Raw genomic sequence first — 20471 nt, 5'->3', positions numbered from 1 at the left:
AAATTTTCTTTCAGCCAGAGAGTGATTGATTGTTGGAACAAACTACCATCTGGTGTTGTTGAATTAGGTTGTTTGGATAAATTTAAGGAAGAATTAGATTTATTATTAGATTGGTTGGACAGATGAGGTGGTAGTATTGTTTTTTGATATTTTTGACTGATGCTATATAAGCTTGCTTCCTTGCATCATTTGCCAGTGCTGCTACTGCTACTACCACCACCACCACTACTACTAATAATAATAATAATAATAACTGTAATAAATATTAATAATAAAGGGGCTGCGATTAGCCCAGTGATTTGGTACCAGTACCTGTCACAGGGTAGGTAGTTACTGCTACCAAGTCACTGGGTTAACCTACAAAAGAGAAAAAATTTTAAAATAATAATAAATGTAATAAGACCTGAAACAGGAAATCAAAGATATGTGGCATATGAAACAAGTAATGACCATCCCAGTCACTGTGTCAACCACTGGCATAGTGCCAAAGAGCCTCCATAAGAACCTAGCAGCAATAGGCCTCCCAGAGAACACTTACATGGAACTCCAAAAAGCCGTAATACTGAGCACCTGTAGGATAGGAAGAGTTCCTCAAATAACAATAATAATAGTAACTGGACACAACCAACCACCCCATGGCTTGGTACCAGTACCCATCACAGGGGAGAAAAAATCCCATAAAGGAGGATAAGTTGTAAAATAATAATAAATGTAATAATAATAAAGGTGCTGTGATTAGCCCAGTGGTTACTACACCAGACCAGTAATATCGTGGACCTGAGTTCAAATCCCAATGTGAGGGGAAAAAACTGCTAGGGGGAAAAAATTTTCAGAAGTCACTTCTTCAGACTACTTCCTTCAAAGTCGAAGTGAGAGCTGAGGCAGAGAGTCTCACTATCTGGTGTTGCTCCTAGTAACTACCACCTACCACTGGACACAAAGCCAAAGCTAAGCATGCCCACCTCTACAGCTGCCGAAGATGAGAAGTAGAAATATTGAGCATACTGCACCAAGTGTGGCACAGGATAAAGTCATCCACATTCAGGTTTTAGGCAGAGAGGTCTGTTTGAAAAGTTGAAGGCAGTTTCCTGAGGAAGACACTAGAGTAAGTGGTGCTGCCATCTGTATAGCAAGTCCATCCTGCCCAACCAACTGGAAGTATTTTCTATGCAACTGTCTTTAATATTGCAATGTATCTCAACATTTTAAGACAGTTAAGAGTCTAGATGCAAAAAAAAAAAAAAAAAAAAAAATTGTCTTCATTTTGCCACCCCTTCAACATTTGTGATGTGGAAGGGATATTTTTTTTTTTTTTGGCTGGAACTTTTAAGAACTTGTTTTCATGTATCATATGCCACTAATAATAATAATAAAGGGCAAGGCCACCTAGCCCAACCAACTTCCTGAACATACAACTGTGCTAGTGATCACCTATGAAGGAAGAAAAAAAAAAGCCAAGGCATGAAGTGGAGCATCAAAATGAATATGTTCATCATGCAAGCAATTACGAAGCTAGAGACAGACAAGACTATGTACAGGACAAAACTACACGTCAAGTGGTTCTCGACTGTTCAGGTCACCAAACAGTAAATAGCAGACCAGAAACAGACTATTGTCACAAAGAACCTGATAACTTCTGCAATCTTGGAAAAAATCAAGCAGGATATGAGCGACCAACCATAAAGAAAAATGAATATGGACACAATCGAACCAGAACTGGAGGAAGAATAGCAAGTACAAGAACTACAACAACCCAGATCACCCAAAGTGGAAACAGATGGTCACAATATCCAGAATAGAAGAAGAGTGGAAGAAGGCCATAGCAGAATTCAAGGACATGGACCCCGCAAACACCCACACCATACAAAAGCAGAGACCTAACAGAATGCTGTGGCAAGTCACAAACCATCTCAATTGGTTAATAATACTGGATTACTCCAACAACAACAAGTAACACTAGATACCATGTGCATAGCTATTTACTGTGCTGCTACTGTAGCAACCACCAGAATGAATGGAAGAAAATCCAGAGACCAACAGAAAACAAAACACAGACAAGGAACCACCAGCCTGGGAAAGGAGGCTAACTTCTTAGCTCTTCTATCTTGCAACACAAGATAGAAGAGCTAAGGGTGAAGATAGGCCAACTCACCCAGTACCAAAGGGGTAATAGAAGTAAGAAGCTGATCAGGAAAATGAAGACCATTTTCAAGAAAAATAACATCCACAGCAAACACAAGACTTATAATCTGAGAATCAAAGAATACCTAGACACCCTCAAGCAAAACCTACTTTACCAATGTAGGGAGAGCACCCAGAGGAAACCAGTTGTCTGGTTTCCTCTGGATGCAACCTAAGAGCCTTCTACAGGAACATTGAACAGCAAGAGAAAAAGGGAAATAATTCCCTCTGACCAGAAGGCTCAAGGAGCTCTGGGGTAGCAAAGCTAGTCATAACAGCCATACCCTCTGGATAGTATCATGGAAGAAAACCAAGGATGTACAAGTGCTGACAGAATGAAGATTTGGGAGGAAGAAGTACAACAGTTGATCAACATCCACAGCTACTGGTAGAAGTTCAGCTGCACACAGAGGCACATAGTGGAGTAATTCACCCAGATGATAAGGCACCCTGACACAATCCCAGAGTTTCTGACTCAATGAATCAGCTAGCTGAAGGCTAAGGAAAAAGACACCACAAACCCAGCAAAGTACAGACCAATCAGCTGTCTCCCAACAATGTACAAGATCCTGACCAGCTGTATAACTAAGAGGGTATCAGACAGCTTGCAGAGCCAGAACATCATGGCCGAGCAGCAGAAGGGATGTAAGCCGGTGAGCAACAGATTCAAAGGACAACTGGCCATTGACACTGCAGTTGTGGAGTAAGTCTACAAGAAGCACTGCAACCCTATACACAACCTACATTGACTACCGTAAGGCATTCGACTTTATGTCCTATAACTGGCTGATAGAGACACTGAAGATTTATAAAGTCAAGCTGACACTGACACACCTAGAGGGCAGGCATGCCGAAATGGAGGACTACCTTAATGGTCGAGAACATCATGACCAGACTGATACCCATCAGAAGAGAAATCTTCCAGAGAGATGCCCTGAGCCCACTATGGTTCTGACTAGCACTCAACCACTGTCCACAACGCTCAAAGTACATATATACCCTAAAAGAAGGAAAGAAGAACACCTGATGTACATCGATGACATCAAACTCAATGTCCCAGCCGAGAATTAACTCCAACAGCTAATCTGGATCACCGAAAAAGTTCAGCACTGTCATCAGGATGCAGTTTGGTCTTGACATGCGAGACCAGTGGATTGTATCAAGGACATCCAGTTGCCCAAAACTGCCAGCTGAAGACCGGCAAAAGACTGAAGCCATGACAGAGGGTGAGACCTACAAATATCTGGGGATGATGCATGCTCACCAGTTAGAACACAAGGAGATCAAGGTTCACCTGACTGAGAAATACCATCAGAGACTGAGAAACCTGCTAAAATCAAAGCTGAATGGCAGGAACATTGTCACAGCCATAAACACCCACACTGTCTCAGTACTAACATACTCCTTCAAAATCATAGATTGGACCAACACTGAGCTGGAGGAGATCATGAGATCGACCAGGGTAATGATGACCAAGAGCTACCAACACCACCCGAAGTCGGCCATCGAGAAACTGACCATAGCCTGTAAAGGTAGAGGGAGGGAGGGGATTGACTGACCTCACTGAACAAGTGACAAAGGCGATTTAAGAACCATAGGATTACTTCCAGGAAAACACAGCACCAATCTACCACGCCATAAGAAAGATAGATAAATAGCACACAACACTTGACCTTAAAAAGGGGATTCCACTCAACCATATATGAAACAGAGACAGAAAGATGGGCAAAGAAGGCACTCTATGGTAGACACTACAATGACCTCCACCAAGACTATATAGATAATGTGACTTCCAACACATGGCTCATGAATGCAAAGCTCTTCCTCAAGACTGAACGTTCGTGCTTGCCATCCAAAACCAGGTAATCAACACCAGGAGCTACAGGAAAATGTCACCAAGGACTCCAGAGTGAGATGACACATGTCGATAATGCCACCTGGTCCCAGAAACAATCCAGCAGATCACTGTAGAATGCAGGGTGATGACCCAGACAGAGTACACTCACAGAGACTACCAGGTGGCCAGGATAGTACATCAGAAGCTAGTGAAAAAATACCAGTTGATCAAAGAAAGTTAATCATATTACATGTAAAGCCTCAGGCCATACTAGAGACCTCTATTCACATACTGTACTGGGACTGTGCCATCATAACAGACAAGATGATCCTGCACAACAGATCAGACATAACCCTCATCGACAAGAAGGAAATGGCTACCTACCTGATTGACGCAGCAGTGCCCAACACCAGCAACCTCCAGAAAACATATGAGGAAAAGATCAGGAAGTAGTCAGAACTAAGACAGGAAGTCAAGGAAATATGGCATATGGAATAAGTAATGATCATCCTGATCACAGTGTCAACCACATGCATGGTATCCAACAGTAATAATAATAATAGTAACCTGACACAACCAACGACCCCATGCACTTAGTACCAGTACCCTACACAGGGTGGAAAAAAATTCCCATAAAGGAGAAAAAAAAGGGGGGGGGGGATTATTTTTTATTTTTTCTAATAATAACAATAATAATGTTCTTCAAGGTATTTAATTTGGGTAAAGCTAAAATAATAAAATATGGAAGATTAAAGTATTCAGAATTGGTTCAGTACTAAGGATTTAAGACTGGAGACACTCACCTACACTTGAAAATAGAAACAATCCTTAACTATAAGCCATTAATGGTAAAAGTGGCTAAGAATGAAAACAACTTTTTTTTTTTCTATTACCTTTTGAGGTTCACTAGCATTTCATCAATGCATTAATCAAAGCTTAATATTAACTAATAATACCTGTGATTTAATTACATACAATCTACAATAGTAATGTCATGGGACAGTGCTAATTTTTATGAAATAATTTATTAAAAATCTTAATAATAAACTCAGTCATAAGTAATTTTAGGTATCCATTTTTATTTAAAAAAAAAAAAAAAACAAAGCAGCAAAATTAATGTCTAATTGGAGCCATTCCTAGTCCCTTGCCAAAGTGTAATTTCATTTAAAGATAAAAGCTAATTGCCTGATTTTGGAAACGCAGAACATGTTTTATGTGTGAAAGCTATTACCATTATTTTGCTACACATTTTATGTGCTCTGCCCTTTCTATCCAGGGATACGGTAATTTAAAAGTACAAAGTAGTTTTTTTTTGTATGTTTTAACTTCTAAACTCTGTGAATGTGAAAAAGTAATATAATATTTATTAGCTTTAGCACATCTCGTATGTATCTTGGAATTTCAACTGATGAAAAGAAATTAGTTGTAAAAAGATTGCAGTGTATTGGAAGAGATGAGCATCATGTCATCAAACTTTTAAATGATATTCGTGAAAAAGGCATTGTTCATCGAAACCTAGCAGCATTTTATGTAAGTAGAATATCAAAAAAAAATGATATTTATGACTTTCATGTACTGTAGCTATAAAAAATACTAAAAACTACTGGGGCTTTTCAAAAAATTGCTCCCACTTGTACTTGTGTATAAATACTATCCAGTGGTGTTACTCTGTTATCTTGAGTTACTCTGAACTGAGTAACTCAAGATTGCTGCGTTCAGAGACTTGAAATGCATGAGGTTTCTCAGTACTAATTTATATAAAGGTGCAGCACTGTGTGCTGCACTCAGAAGTATTCATGAAACTAGTATTGAGCAAGATGGCACACACAACAAACAAGCATGTGTTCATAGGGAAATGATTTTACCAAACTGCTAGTATTGGAGTTCAATGTAATTGTTAAGTAAAATTCTTTTAAATACAAGCAGGTTTGCACTTAATGGACTAGTTAACAGGTTTGAAATGACTGATTCCTTGGTCCTCTAAGAAGAGTATAAATAGTAGTTAAATAAGAGGGGTATTGTTGGTAAAAAGAGACAATCATAACCACAGAAAACATTGCATACATTTGGTATACAGTGCTGTGATCTGGAAAATTTGTACATCCTTTTCAACAACTTGATTTAGGAGAATACATCAATATACAGAATTGTTTGAAAAAAACAGTTAAAATTTGTTCAAACCAAGCAAAATTCAGATTCATCAATCTTTTGATGATAATGATAAAGACAGAGTTGACTTCTGTGGCCCATTTCTGTATTTTTTGAAAATTGTTCTAAATGCATTCCTTGAACAACAATTTATTCCATTCTCAGTGGATGGGTGCCAATTTCAATCCATTTTTTCAACAAGTGCTTTTAGACCATACAGAAAATTCTTTATCTGTATGTTTCTTTGAGCATATTCATAACCAAGTTCTGTCAAAATCGGTTTTTATTTCATGCATGTTTTGGGTATAGCTGTAACTGGTCTCCATACTCTCCAGATCTGAACCAACTGACTTTTTCTTATAGGATTTTCTTGAGGATTCTGTTTATAGAAATAATCCACACAGTTCAGTAATTGAAGAAGGAAATTTTAACAGCTGTAAACACCATCAATGTTTTAACTCTGGCTAGAGCAATATAACATTTCCAAAGGAAACTGCAGGATGTAACCCATTCAAAAGGTTTTTACATGATCCATCCTCAGCAACTTGAGAATGGAAGTCATGCCAATTTCAAAGACACTAAACCATTTGGTATATGTCATATTTTTTCCAGGGGATAAGGAGGTGATTATTCCCTTGTATAAGGCAATGGTCAGGCCACACCTTGAGTACTGTATACAGGTCTGGAGGCCTCATTTCAAGAAGGATGTAGAGCTGCTGGAACGAGTACAGAGAAGGGCAGCAAGATTAAGCCCCAGCATAAGCCTCAGGCTTCCTTGTACCATATGGCTAATTAGTGAATGGAACAAAGGGTTGCTCTTAGGAAGAAAGGCTTAAGTTTTGCAAATTACAGTGTCTGGAGACTAGGCACCGGCAAGGTGATCTGATAGAGGTGCCTTGAATGATTTGAGCAAGCTCACTGCTGATGGGATTCTTCCTCTCGCTCAGATTATGCACCTGAGGGGACATAAATTCAAATTGAAGAAAGAAAGTTGTAGAATAGCTGTGCAGAAATTTTATTTTAGCTAGTGTGTGGTTAATTGCTGGAACAAACTTCCATCAGTCGTTGTGGAAAGTTGTTCCAGCAGTTGGTCATTGGACAAATCTTTGGACTGAATGGATGGGTGGTTTTTTTTTTTGTTATGCTGTATAAGCTTGCTTTCTTGCATCATATGCCTCTACTAATGCTAATATATTTCCCAACTACCTTATTTCATTAGTTGCAGCTTTGCTTTTGTTTGCTTTACTGTGCTGTTAAGCATGCAAAATTGAAACCAAAGCTCTACAGAAAATCACAGGAGCGGGTACATGCTGCACTTTGTACACAAGCACAGGCCTGTAAAGAATTTTTTATAGCTAAACTATTATGTTTAAAAATATATTAATGATGCAGAATGGAAGTGAATACCATATTTGAGGAATGAACTGGTCAGAGGACATATAAGATAATGTTGACATTAACAATTAAGAAATAACTACACTGCTACATTCTTTAACCATAATTTTACCTATTTCATCAGTAAACTACACATAAAGTGAAGCCTTATGTTTCAGAGTCCTATGGTTCCTGAGGTTAAAAAAATAAATAATAATACATTTAATTAAAAATTTAGACAACAAATAAATCTCCTTTCATCTCCCCAAGAGAAACATAAGCTTACATTTGTGATGATAATAATAAAAATATCATTAGCTGTATGGTGCAAGGAAGCCTGAGGCTTATGCTGCACCAGCCAAAAACAATTAGAGAGAGAGAGAGAGAGAGAGAGAGAGAAAGAAAAAAGAATGATGATATCCAGCTCAGGACCATGGGTGTGCCAAGCCCATACTCACCAGATGCAAGTCCTTATGGTTTGGAACCAAAGAGAGAAAGTGAACTTAAAACATTCTCCAAACACTAAAATAATTGTGACGAAAACAAAATTTTTAATATAAATTAGTAACGGTAAAATATTTCCCTTCCTTAATGTCACCATCAATATTTCCAACAACTGTCTCAGTACCAGGGTTTATAGAAAACTTACAGACATCCTGAAAGTTATGAACTTTCACCCAAATCAACCATCACTGGTAAAAAGAGGCATTATGAAGGGAATTGCCCTCAGAGCTGTTAGAATATACTCTACTGACATCCTACAATACAGATTAAACACCATAAAAATCACCCTTAAAAAACAACCAATATCCAGAGAGACTAACAAACAAGGTCATAAAGAACACAGTAGATAATTTTTATTACCTCTCTGGACAAAAATACTCCATACTAGACTGCCTTCAGTTCATCTTTCCCTTCCACCCTAGAATAGGGGGACACCATCAGTAGTATTGCCAAATGAGATAATATAAAAGTCTGATTTACTTATCAACATAAACTTAAAACAACTCCACCACCTTCCACCTTTCCTCTCCTACTATAACTTTTGTTATTTTCCTTTTTCTGCTTATTTTGCTTCTTAACTGTTTTTCATATATATATATATATATATATATATATAATGAATAATAATAAATATAGAATAATATATAGGGTGTCTCAAAAATATTGGTACAAACGTTTAGGGGAAGTAGGTAACATCTAAAGGAATGTGAATCGCATAGGAACCCATAACCGGAAACGTCACCATAAGTTGGTACACGGCGCTGTTCATCAGTTTGCGAGAGGGAAAATTTCTGGTTTACTCATTCAAGCAGTAGTCGCCGCATGAAGTGCATGCATCGATATACGAACTGTGAGCTGGCAGACATGCACCTAGTGTATGGATTAGCAGAGGGCCCACACGGTGTGCACCCCCATGCGGCACAACATCTCTTTGCAATAAATGTGTGGGCAGGTATGGTCGGTGACTGCTTAGTTGGCCCATACCTGTTACCATCCTGCATGAACTCCGCTAAATATTGGATCTTTCTTGAACAAGTTCTACCAGGGTTACTTGACAATGCTCCAGCAAATGTGAGATGCACCATTTGGTTTCAACATGACGGGGCATCTGCCCATTATGGAAGGTGTGTTCGTGACCATTTGAACAGGTGTTTTGGGTGTTGATGGATTGGCCGTGGTGGACCCGTTGCCTGGCCCCACGCTCACCTGATTTATCAAGCCTTGATTTCTTTCTGTGTGGGGCCCTCAAATCTATCGTGTATGAATCGCCTGTGGAGACGAAAATAGATCTTGTGGCGAGACTCGTCTGCGCTGCTGCTACTGTCAAAGAAACTCCAGGTGTGTTTGACCGTGTCCGCCAATCCATGCTGTGTCGGTGTCACGCATGCATCGCGTCTCATGGTGGAACCTTCGAGCATCTGTTGTAACATCATGAAATGCATCCATCTCGTATTCCATTGTTAATATTATGTCAAATAAATGTTTGCCACTAATTACTGTCTTGTGTCATTTCTGCTTCTTGTGCCTCTGCTACTACTTTCCCGTGACGTTTCCGGTTATGGGTTCCTATGCGATTCACATTCCTTTAGATGTTACCTACCTCCCCTAAACATTTGTACCAATATTTTTGAGACACCTTGTATATATATCTAATATATATTGTGATGCATGCAAAATTTTAATATTTTGCACAGTGCTGAAAGGCAATGTGCAAAATATAAGACCATTAAAACCATTGATAATCTATAGGTTGCTTGGGAGAGTTCCATAAATAACTACAGAGGTCTAAAAGCAAGAAAAATGTTATCTAGGAACAAACACACAATTCCAAACTTTGCATATTTGGCATTAGTCAGGCCCCATATATTAAAAATGTGATACATCATCAAATTGGATTAGATTTTATTGAATTGCCAATATCCAGAAGAATCATATAAATATTGGCAGAGTGACTCTTCCCAATGTGACTAACCCTGTTCCAGGGAAAAGAAGACTTATCCACAACTAGAATACCTTAATTTTTATAGAACCAACCTGACATCACAAGAATTAAAAAACAAGACATTACTCTAACACAGAACAGAAAGCAGCACTAGCAACACCAGTGGAAGACCACTATCAACTACTCAGCCAACACATCAGAGAGGATGCACATGGTCACCTCCAGATGATGCCTCCAGACCTGTATACAGTACTCAAGGTGTGGCCTGACCATTGACAAGCCACTATGGGATACTCTTGCAGACCATCTGCACTGCTCAGAAAACTTCATATTTGCCTGCACAATTATCCCCATGTCCTTTTCATTCTCTGTCAGTGTAGTACCACAGAGGTGATACGTCACTCTGGGGTTGCTGCTTCCCATATGTAGTACTTTACATTTGTCAATGTTAAACTTCATTTGCCACTTCTCAGCCCATCTGCTCAAACTTTTCTAGATCCTGTTGCAGCAGCGTACTGTCATTAGTGTCCTTAACAACCCTGCCAACCTTCGTATCGTATGCAAACTTGGACATTAAATTTGATATACCATCATCAATATCATTTATAAATACAGAAAACAACAATGGACCCAAAACTGAACCCTGAGGGACTCCACTAATAACATTAGTCCACGATGAGCAGCGTCCATTGATTAACACTCTGTCTTCTCCCACTCAACCATACCTTTATCCATAGCAGAAATTTGCCTCCAATGCCACACTGCTCCAATTTGTGCAGCAGTCTTCGTGGCGCCTCCGTAGCCAGGTGGGAAGGAGCAGCAGTGTGTAGCACACGCTTCTTGATTAGACCGGGGTTCGAGCCCGTCACCACCAAATACGGAGGATGCGGAAAGGTCAGGGAATGACCACCGCATATCCCGGAGCAATATGGCTTTAGTTGCTAATGCTCCTAAAAACCAAATAACAAACAACAAACAAACAACAAACAGCAGCAGTCTTCCATGTACAACAGTATCAAAAGCCTTTCTAAGATCCAAATATAAGAAATCAAAGTTATTCCCTGAATCCAGTTCCTTTGTGACCACATCATAGTATTCCACCAAATTGGTCAGGCAAGACTTTCCCTTAACAAAACCATGCTGTGTCCAAGCTATAACTGAAGTCTTGTCTAGATGATCCTGCAGTACTTCTTTAACCAGTGCCTCCATTAACCTTCCTGGAACAGAAGTTAAACTAACAGGTCTATAATTACTTGTGTTGCCCATTGATCCTCCTTTGTGAATTGGGGTCAAATTTGCACATCTCCAGTCCATGGGTACCTCCCGAGTCCAAAGAAGCTCTCATAATTATGGCTAAGGGTTTGCTTACTTCCTTTGCTGCCTCCTTTAATATAACTGTATAGATCCCATCCACCCAGGGTGCCTTTTTTTATGTTTATCTTCAACAATTTCTCCTCCACTTTGCTCTCAGTTATTACAAAATCATCCAACTCACTGCCAGAGTTTAACTCACCTCTGGCATTCCCCTCCCTGAATAACTCCTCATGGATGAATGTAGATGCAAAATACTCATTTAGTTTGTTAGCCACCTGAGCGGATCATCAATAGTTGAACCATCAATATCTAGAGGACCAATCTGATTCATCCCTTTCCTTCTAGAGTTTACATAGGTAATGAACTCTTTGTTGTTTTTATTTGCATCCTTTGCCAAGGATCTCTCATAATCTGCCTTTGCTTGCCTAATCTCCTTTGTGACTTGGTTACAGACCAGCTTATATCTGTCATAGGCTTCCATGCCACCCATTAATTTATATGTATCCCATGCATTTTTCTTCTCTTCCACATGTCTCATTAGTTCATCTGACATCCATTTAGGCCTAAACCTTGAACAATATTTCTTAGTTGGTATGTAAAGCCTAGTAGCTTCCAAGATTAATTCTTTGAATGCTTCCCATTTTGAATTTGCTGTTGGTAACATCATCAGTTGATCCCACTGTAGAGAATTTAAATACTGTCTCAGACCACTGAAGTCACCTTACGAAAGCAAAAACCCTTCCCTTTACCCCTGATGGTAGTTACCTCTTTGAGTAAATCCCACTTCAGTGCACTGTGATCACTGCCATCTAGTGGTTCCTTTATCTGCAGATTCTTAATGCATGAAGAATTACTACTGATAATCAGATCAAGAGTATTACTCCCTCTAGTTGTCTTCCGAACATGTTGATATAGAAAACAATCATCCAATAAATTCAAAAAAGCCTTGCTAGCATGCGAGTAACTAACCCACAAATTCCAGTCAATATCTGGGAAATTAAAATCCCCCATTATAAGACTCTGATTTACTGGCCCACTCTATTTCCCTGTACAGTTCCTTATTATATTCATGAGAGTCATTAGGCCTATAACACACTCCTACTCTCAATTTTGATCTCCCAATGCTTATGTCACACCAAACTGACTCGATACTGCACTGTCCAGCGATGTCGACTGGCTTCACTTCCTTGGATTTTATGTTTCTTAACTAATAATATAACCCCTCCTCCCTTCCTATCCTGTCTATCCTTCCTGTACACATTGAACTCCTCAAATTTCAGTTCTGCATTCCTTATATCTGTGAGATACCACGTCTCTGATATCCCAACAATATCTGCCTTTGATGTTCTGAGCAATACCTGAAATTCATCAAATTTATTTACCAAACTCCTAGCATTGGTGTACATGCAAGTATACATGCACCTGTTCCTATTCTTAGCTACCCTAACACAACCCATGTGTTTACTTGTATTGAAATGACACCCAGCAGTTTCTGAAATACCCTGCATCCTATTTTCCAGGCTGCTGCTCATTCCAATAGAAGCAGTGCAAGAATCACTTTTACCTCTGCCAGTGGCTACTGTTAATCTATTAGTCCTTGTATTCCCCCCCCCCAAGATAGCAGTTTTCCGACACACCTAACACTGCCTTGAAAGCATCAGCAAATTTTCTTGCATCCTTTATATTTAAGTGTATCCCATCCCTGTAGAAGCAGTTTCTCCTGTTAACAAGTACAGACCATGCTGAAAAAAATTCTACTCTTTGAGCCTTGCATAATTTTTCCAGGGCCAAATTTATTGATAACGCTCTCATCATATACTCCCTCCTATCGTGTCTGGGCAGAATTGCAGACACTTTTAAATTCAACCCTAATTCATGGATTTTTTTCAACAGTGACCTGTACTTGTTAAATAATTCTGCCAGTCTCCTACTCTTAATATCATTAGTGCCAACTTGTACAACAATATCATCCTTTGTGCCCTTAAAAGATGATATGTGCTCTACTGCGTCATCAACCTTTGCCCCTGTCAGATATACCCTGGTCCTGTTCCGCCTATCCTTTTTACATAGCATGTTCCCCATTTCCCTGACTATAGAGTCACCAACAACTACTAGTTCCTGTGGGACCAGCACATTCTGCCTTGGGGGTTCCAACACCTTGCCAGCGGTTTGAGGGTTCCCATCCTCAGGCCACTTTCGGTAGGTACTAACATCCCACTAGCCATGCCATTTCGGATATGCTCTGACCCAGTCGTCTGGCCATTACCATTTGGCCTTTGTCAAACTCGCTTAAATCCACCACCTTTCCCATCTGAAAAATAAGAGTAACGCTGATTAACAGAGCTCAGTATCAGGTGTTTTTTATACTGTGTCCCAACCCACACACGCGCCATAATTCGCCTGCAGTTGCTTTGATTTGCATAACGACTCACTGGTCATAATGTTTTGGCTCATCGGTGTATAGAGTGGAATGTACACCATATACTAGCTTTTATTATTATTTTACTTGTTATTTGTCTAAAATTTTCATTTAAAAAATACCTCAGTAAAAGAAACCACAGCATTCTGAAATGTAAGGTTTTACTTAATGTATAGTTAATTGATGAAATGTGTTAAATTGTTGTCAGACAATCTAATGCAGTGTGATTATATCTTAAATACTTGAGAAATACTAAAATTCACATTGATATAAAAAAATTCTAACGGATATTTAAATTGGGAGATATTTTTAGTTTTATGATTTTAGTACACAAAGTGCATACACAATATTATAAAATAAAAACAACAAAAAATGCTCACTTTCTATTTATTGTTTTGAGTAAAACTTCTAAAATTCAGAATGTGCTCAGCCCGAAAGGTTAGGATTATAAAATGTAGATAGTCAGTTGTAATTGAAATAAATGCCAATCACAATTAGCAAAAAGTTTGCAAATCACTGATTTACAAACTTTTTATTATTATTTTTTAATATTAAATCTCTGTTTTACAATTTTTTTTTTTCTTATGTTACATTTATTTTAAAATCTCCATAATATGTGAATGGTTTAATTGTGAAGATTATGATAATTCACTGAACTATTTTTATTTAACTATTGGTATTTCAGGGTGCATATCCTTTTCCATTTGATCCTTGTGTCTATATGGTACGAGAACTGTGTGAATATAACTTACCTGAATATATATATATTGTACGACAGAAACATTTAGCTTTTAGAGAAGCCAAATCTATAGTGGTGCAGTTCTTGGATGCATTAAAGTTTCTGCATGATCGCCCCTTTCCAATTCTTCATGGTCATCTTAAGGTGAGTTTATCATTCAGGTAGCCAAACTTCTTAATATATTGTTTAATTAAAAAATAAAATTTAATGCCATTAAAAATTTTTATGAAATAATTGGTGAATGTTTTGCTTTATTAATCTCAATTATGGAAGTGGGTAATTCGAACAAATATAAGGAAGGATTAGATAAATTACACAGGTGAACTAGTAGTTTTCGTTAGAAAAAAGATGCTTGAACTGAACTAGATAGAGCTTTGTGCACCGATTCCAAATCTGTTTCCGATTTTCCTCTAGCACATCTGGTTTTTGTGATGAGATCAAATTACCTGAATATGATGAGACTGATTATATCACTTGATTACCTATTCAGTCAACCTACATTATTAATTATTTATTATTATTGTTTATACATTAATATTTATGTAATTTTTTGAATATATCTATATCCTTGTGATTTCCTAATTTAATTGTTTGATCATAAATTGTTTTAGACAAGATCCAGTGAGTTACTGAAACACATTCATTATCATACCTCAAAAGTGTAAAAATCACCCCCAAAAATTCTGCTGTGTGTGCAGGCCCTTTCCTGATTAACTCACGATGGCATACAATCACAACAATATTTGGAAAATGTATCAGTTATACTTTGGCTGTCCTCTTTAGGTAACCAGAATAAGGCATGAGCACCACCATGTTATTTGTACCACTTGTTTGAATGGTTTATGTGACTGGTTGAACAAGAGGAAAAATTCGATGCCATTTGTCACACCCATGATATGGAGAGAACTAAAAGACCACAATGGTGTTGTTACTTTTGTAGTACCAACGTAACTGGATTCTCAATGAAGAATAAGCACAAGATTGTTTTCCTAACCTGGATTCAGCAATCAGATTAGTCTCTCGTGCTAACAATGTGCTGATTCTGTTACCTCCACAGCATGGATTAGATTCTTTAGAAGTCAAAATGGAATGTGATGGAATTGGTGGACAGCTGAAAACTTCAGCCAATCCTGAATACACACCTGATAAAGTGACATCACTCTGGAGATGAATGCCCTCATCAGAGATTTAGTTCTCTCTGCAGATTAAGCTGAGCTTTTCACTTTGAGACTAAAGCAGAAACACTTGGTTAAGAGAAATGTCATTGTTTTACTATCAAAAGAGAAACCAAGTTTTGGAAACATTCTTTACAGTAAATAGTCTGCTCTGCTACTGCTTGATATCAATGAAGTTTTTAGGAAATTGTCAAAAGTAAGGTTACATATGAATAGTGCATCTTTATCAACTCCTCCTAGTGGAGTTTGAAAGCTCTTGTATAATGGGAACTTAAAGACATCCATCTCCATTGCTCACTCTGTTCATCTAAAGAAGACTTACATAAGAAGGTATCTACAGTACCTCACTGTCATTGGTGAGTTAAAAGGTAGGCTCACAAAATATTTTTGTTTCCTATATCTGTGGGACAGTCAGTCTACTGCAGACTACATCAGACATGAATAGTCTCAAAGAAGTATATATGAGCCAGGAACAAGTAGTGTGCAGTATGGTCTATTGGTAGATGCAATGAATATTTTCCTTCCACCTCCCTGCATTAAACTTGGCCTAATGAAGAGTTTTGTAAAAGTATTGGGTAAGATGAATTTGAGAGGATCTCATTACTTAAATGAAATATTTCCAAAGATATTAGTGCTGTGAAAGTGAAAGAGGGAAGCGAATCTTTTGTGGGGCTTCAAATCATAGAGCTTCTGCAGGATGAAAGCTTTGAAAAATACTGCAATGTATTAGGGCTAAAAGCATAACAAGAATTCAAATGGCTTTGAGAAAACGTTTTGGCCAATTTACAGGTCTCGCACATAGAAGGGTGGAGTTCAAAAACTGCAACTGCTTGATGCATATAAAGAAATGGAATATAATATATTGCTGAAACTTCATTTCTTGCATTTGCACTGGTATTAGTAGTTAGTGGCAAATGATGCAAGAAAGCAAGCTTATATTCACATTAGTATCAGGAGTAGCAGCAAATGATGCAAGAAAGCAAGCTTAGAGCATCAGCCAAAAAAAAAAAAATCCCACATCACCTGTCAATTCCCACCAATAATTTGTCTAGTTCTTCCTTGAATTTATTAAACCACACATCTATCTTGCAATTATCCTTCCTCAGTTTGAATTTATGCTTCGTGCGTAGTCTTAGCAAGAGGAAGAGCACAGCAATGTATTAGAGCTCCTATTAGATCAATACCGTCAGCATTGAGCTTGCTCACTCCATTCAAAGCCTTAAAAACCTGAATCAGATGCCTGGTCTGCAAATGATGCAATTTTCAGAACTAAAGCCTTGGTAAGATCACATCTTTGTGCTCCTCGCTAGTCTCCTTGCCCTTCCCTTTACCCATTCCAGCAGCTCTACATCCTTCTTAAATGTGGTCTCCAGACCTGTATGCATTACTCAAAATGCAGCCTAACCATTGCCTTGTAGAATGGGATAATCACCTCCTTATCCCTACTAGCAAAGATCCTGTATATCATTGACAAAACCCCATGAGCTCTCCTGGCAGCCTGTCTGCACTGATGAAAGAATTTCATATCTGATTGCACAGTTGCTTCCCATGTTTGTTTTGTTTTTTGTTTTTTTTTTTTTTTTTTTTGTTTTCTATTACCTTGAGAATAGTACCACACAGTTTTGGTATGTAAATCTGGGATTACTGCTATCCATATGCAGTACCTTACATTTGTCATATTCTTTCCTGAACACCTTGGCACAGTGAGTGACAAGCAGGGGAATGATTCCATCAAGCCATTAAGTTAATAGATAATTCCCACCAAGGCTTCTGGAATGAATGTATATTGGCAGACTACTGGTGGATGTTGTACAGCAGCAGCATTCGAGACAAATTGTACCAAAGGAAATCACCTGCAAAACATTTTTAAATTGTATATATCTTTTTTTTCAGCTATGTGTATATTATACACATATTATTTCAACTATGTGTATAAAGTTTATTGGATTTAGACTATAAAAGTATAATTGTAACTAGTTTCATGTGTCTTGTAAAGAAATTTTTTTAATTAACTTGCACTGATAATATCAGCAATCATGTTACAAACACTATGCATGCTAGAAAAAAACCAAGAACATATTTGAAATCAGCATGCAAAACTAGTATAAAAGTGTGTGTACATCTTTGATGTTCAAAAAAAAAAAAGTTTGTCTTCCAGAGTTATTTAGAGGGTATGGACTAGTGATATGGGTAGGGTTTTTTTTTGTCTGGCGCTACATAAGCTTGCATTATTTGTCACTACTGATACTAAATGCTGTTAGAATAAGATAAAAAAACTGTTGACTTACAAATGTGAGGATGAGCTAAAAGAAGAGAATAAAAGTTCAAAACAGATACAACCATAACTGATCTTCAGCAGCATTTGACAGATGGAAGCTTTACTGATGTCGATGTGATTGAATTATTTAGGGAAATTAAAGCAATTAATAATAAGTATTTAGAAAATATATTTATCCCTTTAAAGTTGTTGAATTATATTTAATAATAATTTAAATGCATTATTTCTCGGTAATGCTCAATTTCTTTAAAAATTCTTTTAACTTTGCTTCTCTCACTCTCTCTCTGTTGCAACAGGAGAAAGGTTATTTGCAAAATTAAAGCTAATGAAAAATTATTTAAGGTTATTAATGCCATAAAAAAAGCTCTTAGGCTTGACTGTTTTATCAATAGAGAATTAAATAGCAAAAATTATAAATTTTCAGGGAATGATGCGTAATTTTGCTTCTGTAAAATGAAGATGGATGAATGGTTCAGATAATAAGTATTTCTCTTTGTCATATTTTAAAGTGTTATCTGTTATTTAAGGTTTAATAATGATTTTTTGTTGATATGATAAGGTTTTAATAATGCTAAAATTTGATTTTTTATATAAAAATAGTTCTTTAGCACATTTACTGCTACCTATATTTCACAGAGCCTGTGTTTGTGCTTTAATTTTCAGAATGTTGAGAAATAATAACATTCCAAAAATTCTTAAATAATGGTTGAAAAGTAAGTCTCAAATTCATAGCTAAAAATTAATACTTACTTTTGAGCCTCCGTAGCTGAGTAGTCAGGAGCGGGAGTGCAGTAGCACACGCTCTTTGAGTAAAACGGGGTTCAAGCCCCTGACTGCTAAATATGGTCGATCTGCCAACCCGCACTGGACCAGCGTGGCAGATTTATGATCCATTTCCCTCAGCATGAATTGTTGAGGAGGCTTCCATCCTGCAGTGGGTTGATAAAGGCTGCAGATTTTGAGTTGAGCTGTAAATCAAAGTAAAACTCAAATTTTCTATTCAAAATTTTCTATGTACGGTACATTTTTCTCTATGGAGAAATAATAGTTTTCAATCAATTTTTTTTTAAAGACTAGATGTTTTCCTTTTGCACAGGGAATCTAAATTCATGATGCTAACTCTGGACTACTCAGAAATTTTATTTTATAATGGCATTAATTTAAAAATTTTTTTTTAAATTCCATACCTGAATTTCTCCTGAACTCACGATATTATGGTGAATGTTTTAGGAATGAAGGTTTCCCTAAAGCACCCAATGCAGATCAGAAGCAGGAAAGAGAGATGAATTGTCATGAAATTGTGCAGCATTTTGAAACTAATGAAGCTCAGTTTGGGGGGTATGTCACTATGTACAAAATGTAGGCATGCCACTTTGTCCCTGAAACAAAAAAAAAAAAAACAATCAAAATAGTGCAAGTATCTGTCTTCTCCCCTCCTTAAAAGTTGAGTGCAGAAGTTAGATGGGAAAGTCAGGGCATCTATATTCTAGGATGCAGAAGGAATGATCATGGTTGATATCCCAGAACAACATGCCAGATATTATTCTAACCTATTGGGATGTTTCAATGAGGAATTGAAGCTCAAAAGGCACAGGAGTCATCTTACATCAAGCCAGTGCACTAGCATACACAGTGTTTGCAACTCAGGTAATGCCCTTCTCAGGTAATATGCTTTAAAAGAAGCAGTCATCTTCTTTGTCAATAGTGATGCATCTACATCACCACTCCAGTAGTTGATGTACTTACATCAACATCACTACTGCAGCAGGAAGGCAACTGTAGGTTCAAGCTATTACAGCATATGCCCTACTCATTGGATTTGACTCCATCAGACTATTTTCTGTTTCCAAATCTCAAAAAGGACTTGAAAGGACAGAAATTCAACAGTGACAATGCTGTGTTGGATGCAGTCAACAAATGGTTTGAGTCAAAATCTGAATTTTTATTTGAGCAAGTTACGAAAGCTAGTGGATCATGCCAGAAAATGTGTTGACTTAATGAATGGGTCAACAAATAAATAAATGGGTTTTCACAAATTTCCAGCATTCCTTCTATTAGAGGCTAGAAATTATTCAACCTCACTCATACATTACTAATTTATTTTTTTGTAAGGTTGCTTTTTATTGTATGTAGTAATTTTTTTTATTTATGTATTATTTCAGCCCACCAACATTATGATTAACCTTGATACCCAAGTGAAGGTGGCAGATTTTGGTCTTTTGAATATTGTACCACTTACTGTAGGAATAGTGAGAGCTGAAAAACATAAACATGTAACAGGTATATTTTATAAAAAAATATAAATGATTATAGAATTACTTTGTACTGTTCAGCCTTTTAAGTGTGTGTGTGTGGGTAAATAGTGAAGTAAAAATAAAAAAAAATTGCACCATTAACGAGAAGTTCTTTTCACTCTGGTTCATATTAGATTATTTACTGTTTTAACCCAAAACTAAAATAGGTTTCTTTTTATATATTTTATTAGTTAAAAAAAAAAAAAGAGTATATTGGCAGTCCTCAGACTTACAGCAAATTATGTTCTGAGAAGAGTACTCTAAGT

General features: G+C 37.4%; 1 protein-coding gene across 1 annotated transcript in view; it reads left to right on the top strand.

The window, feature by feature from the left end:
- The first annotated feature begins 2804 nt into the window (after positions 1–2804).
- Positions 2805–20471, top strand: part of LOC150079821 (serine/threonine-protein kinase/endoribonuclease IRE2-like) — an 80227-nt gene continuing 62560 nt past the window's right edge. Inside the window, exons 1-4 of the mRNA XM_090383242.1 lie at positions 2805–2884; positions 5389–5548; positions 14405–14602; positions 20074–20191. Of these exons, the coding sequence (XP_090239368.1) occupies positions 2805–2884; positions 5389–5548; positions 14405–14602; positions 20074–20191 (556 nt within the window). The remainder of the gene's footprint in view (positions 2885–5388; positions 5549–14404; positions 14603–20073; positions 20192–20471) is intronic.

Source organism: Mastigoproctus giganteus, chromosome 10 (assembly GCF_048544385.1).
Source record: "Mastigoproctus giganteus isolate SK-2022 chromosome 10, ASM4854438v1, whole genome shotgun sequence".
Taxonomy (NCBI): domain Eukaryota; kingdom Metazoa; phylum Arthropoda; class Arachnida; order Uropygi; family Thelyphonidae; genus Mastigoproctus; species Mastigoproctus giganteus.
The sequence above is the reverse complement of the archived record's forward strand: the minus strand, read 5'-3'. Positions and strand labels throughout refer to the sequence as shown.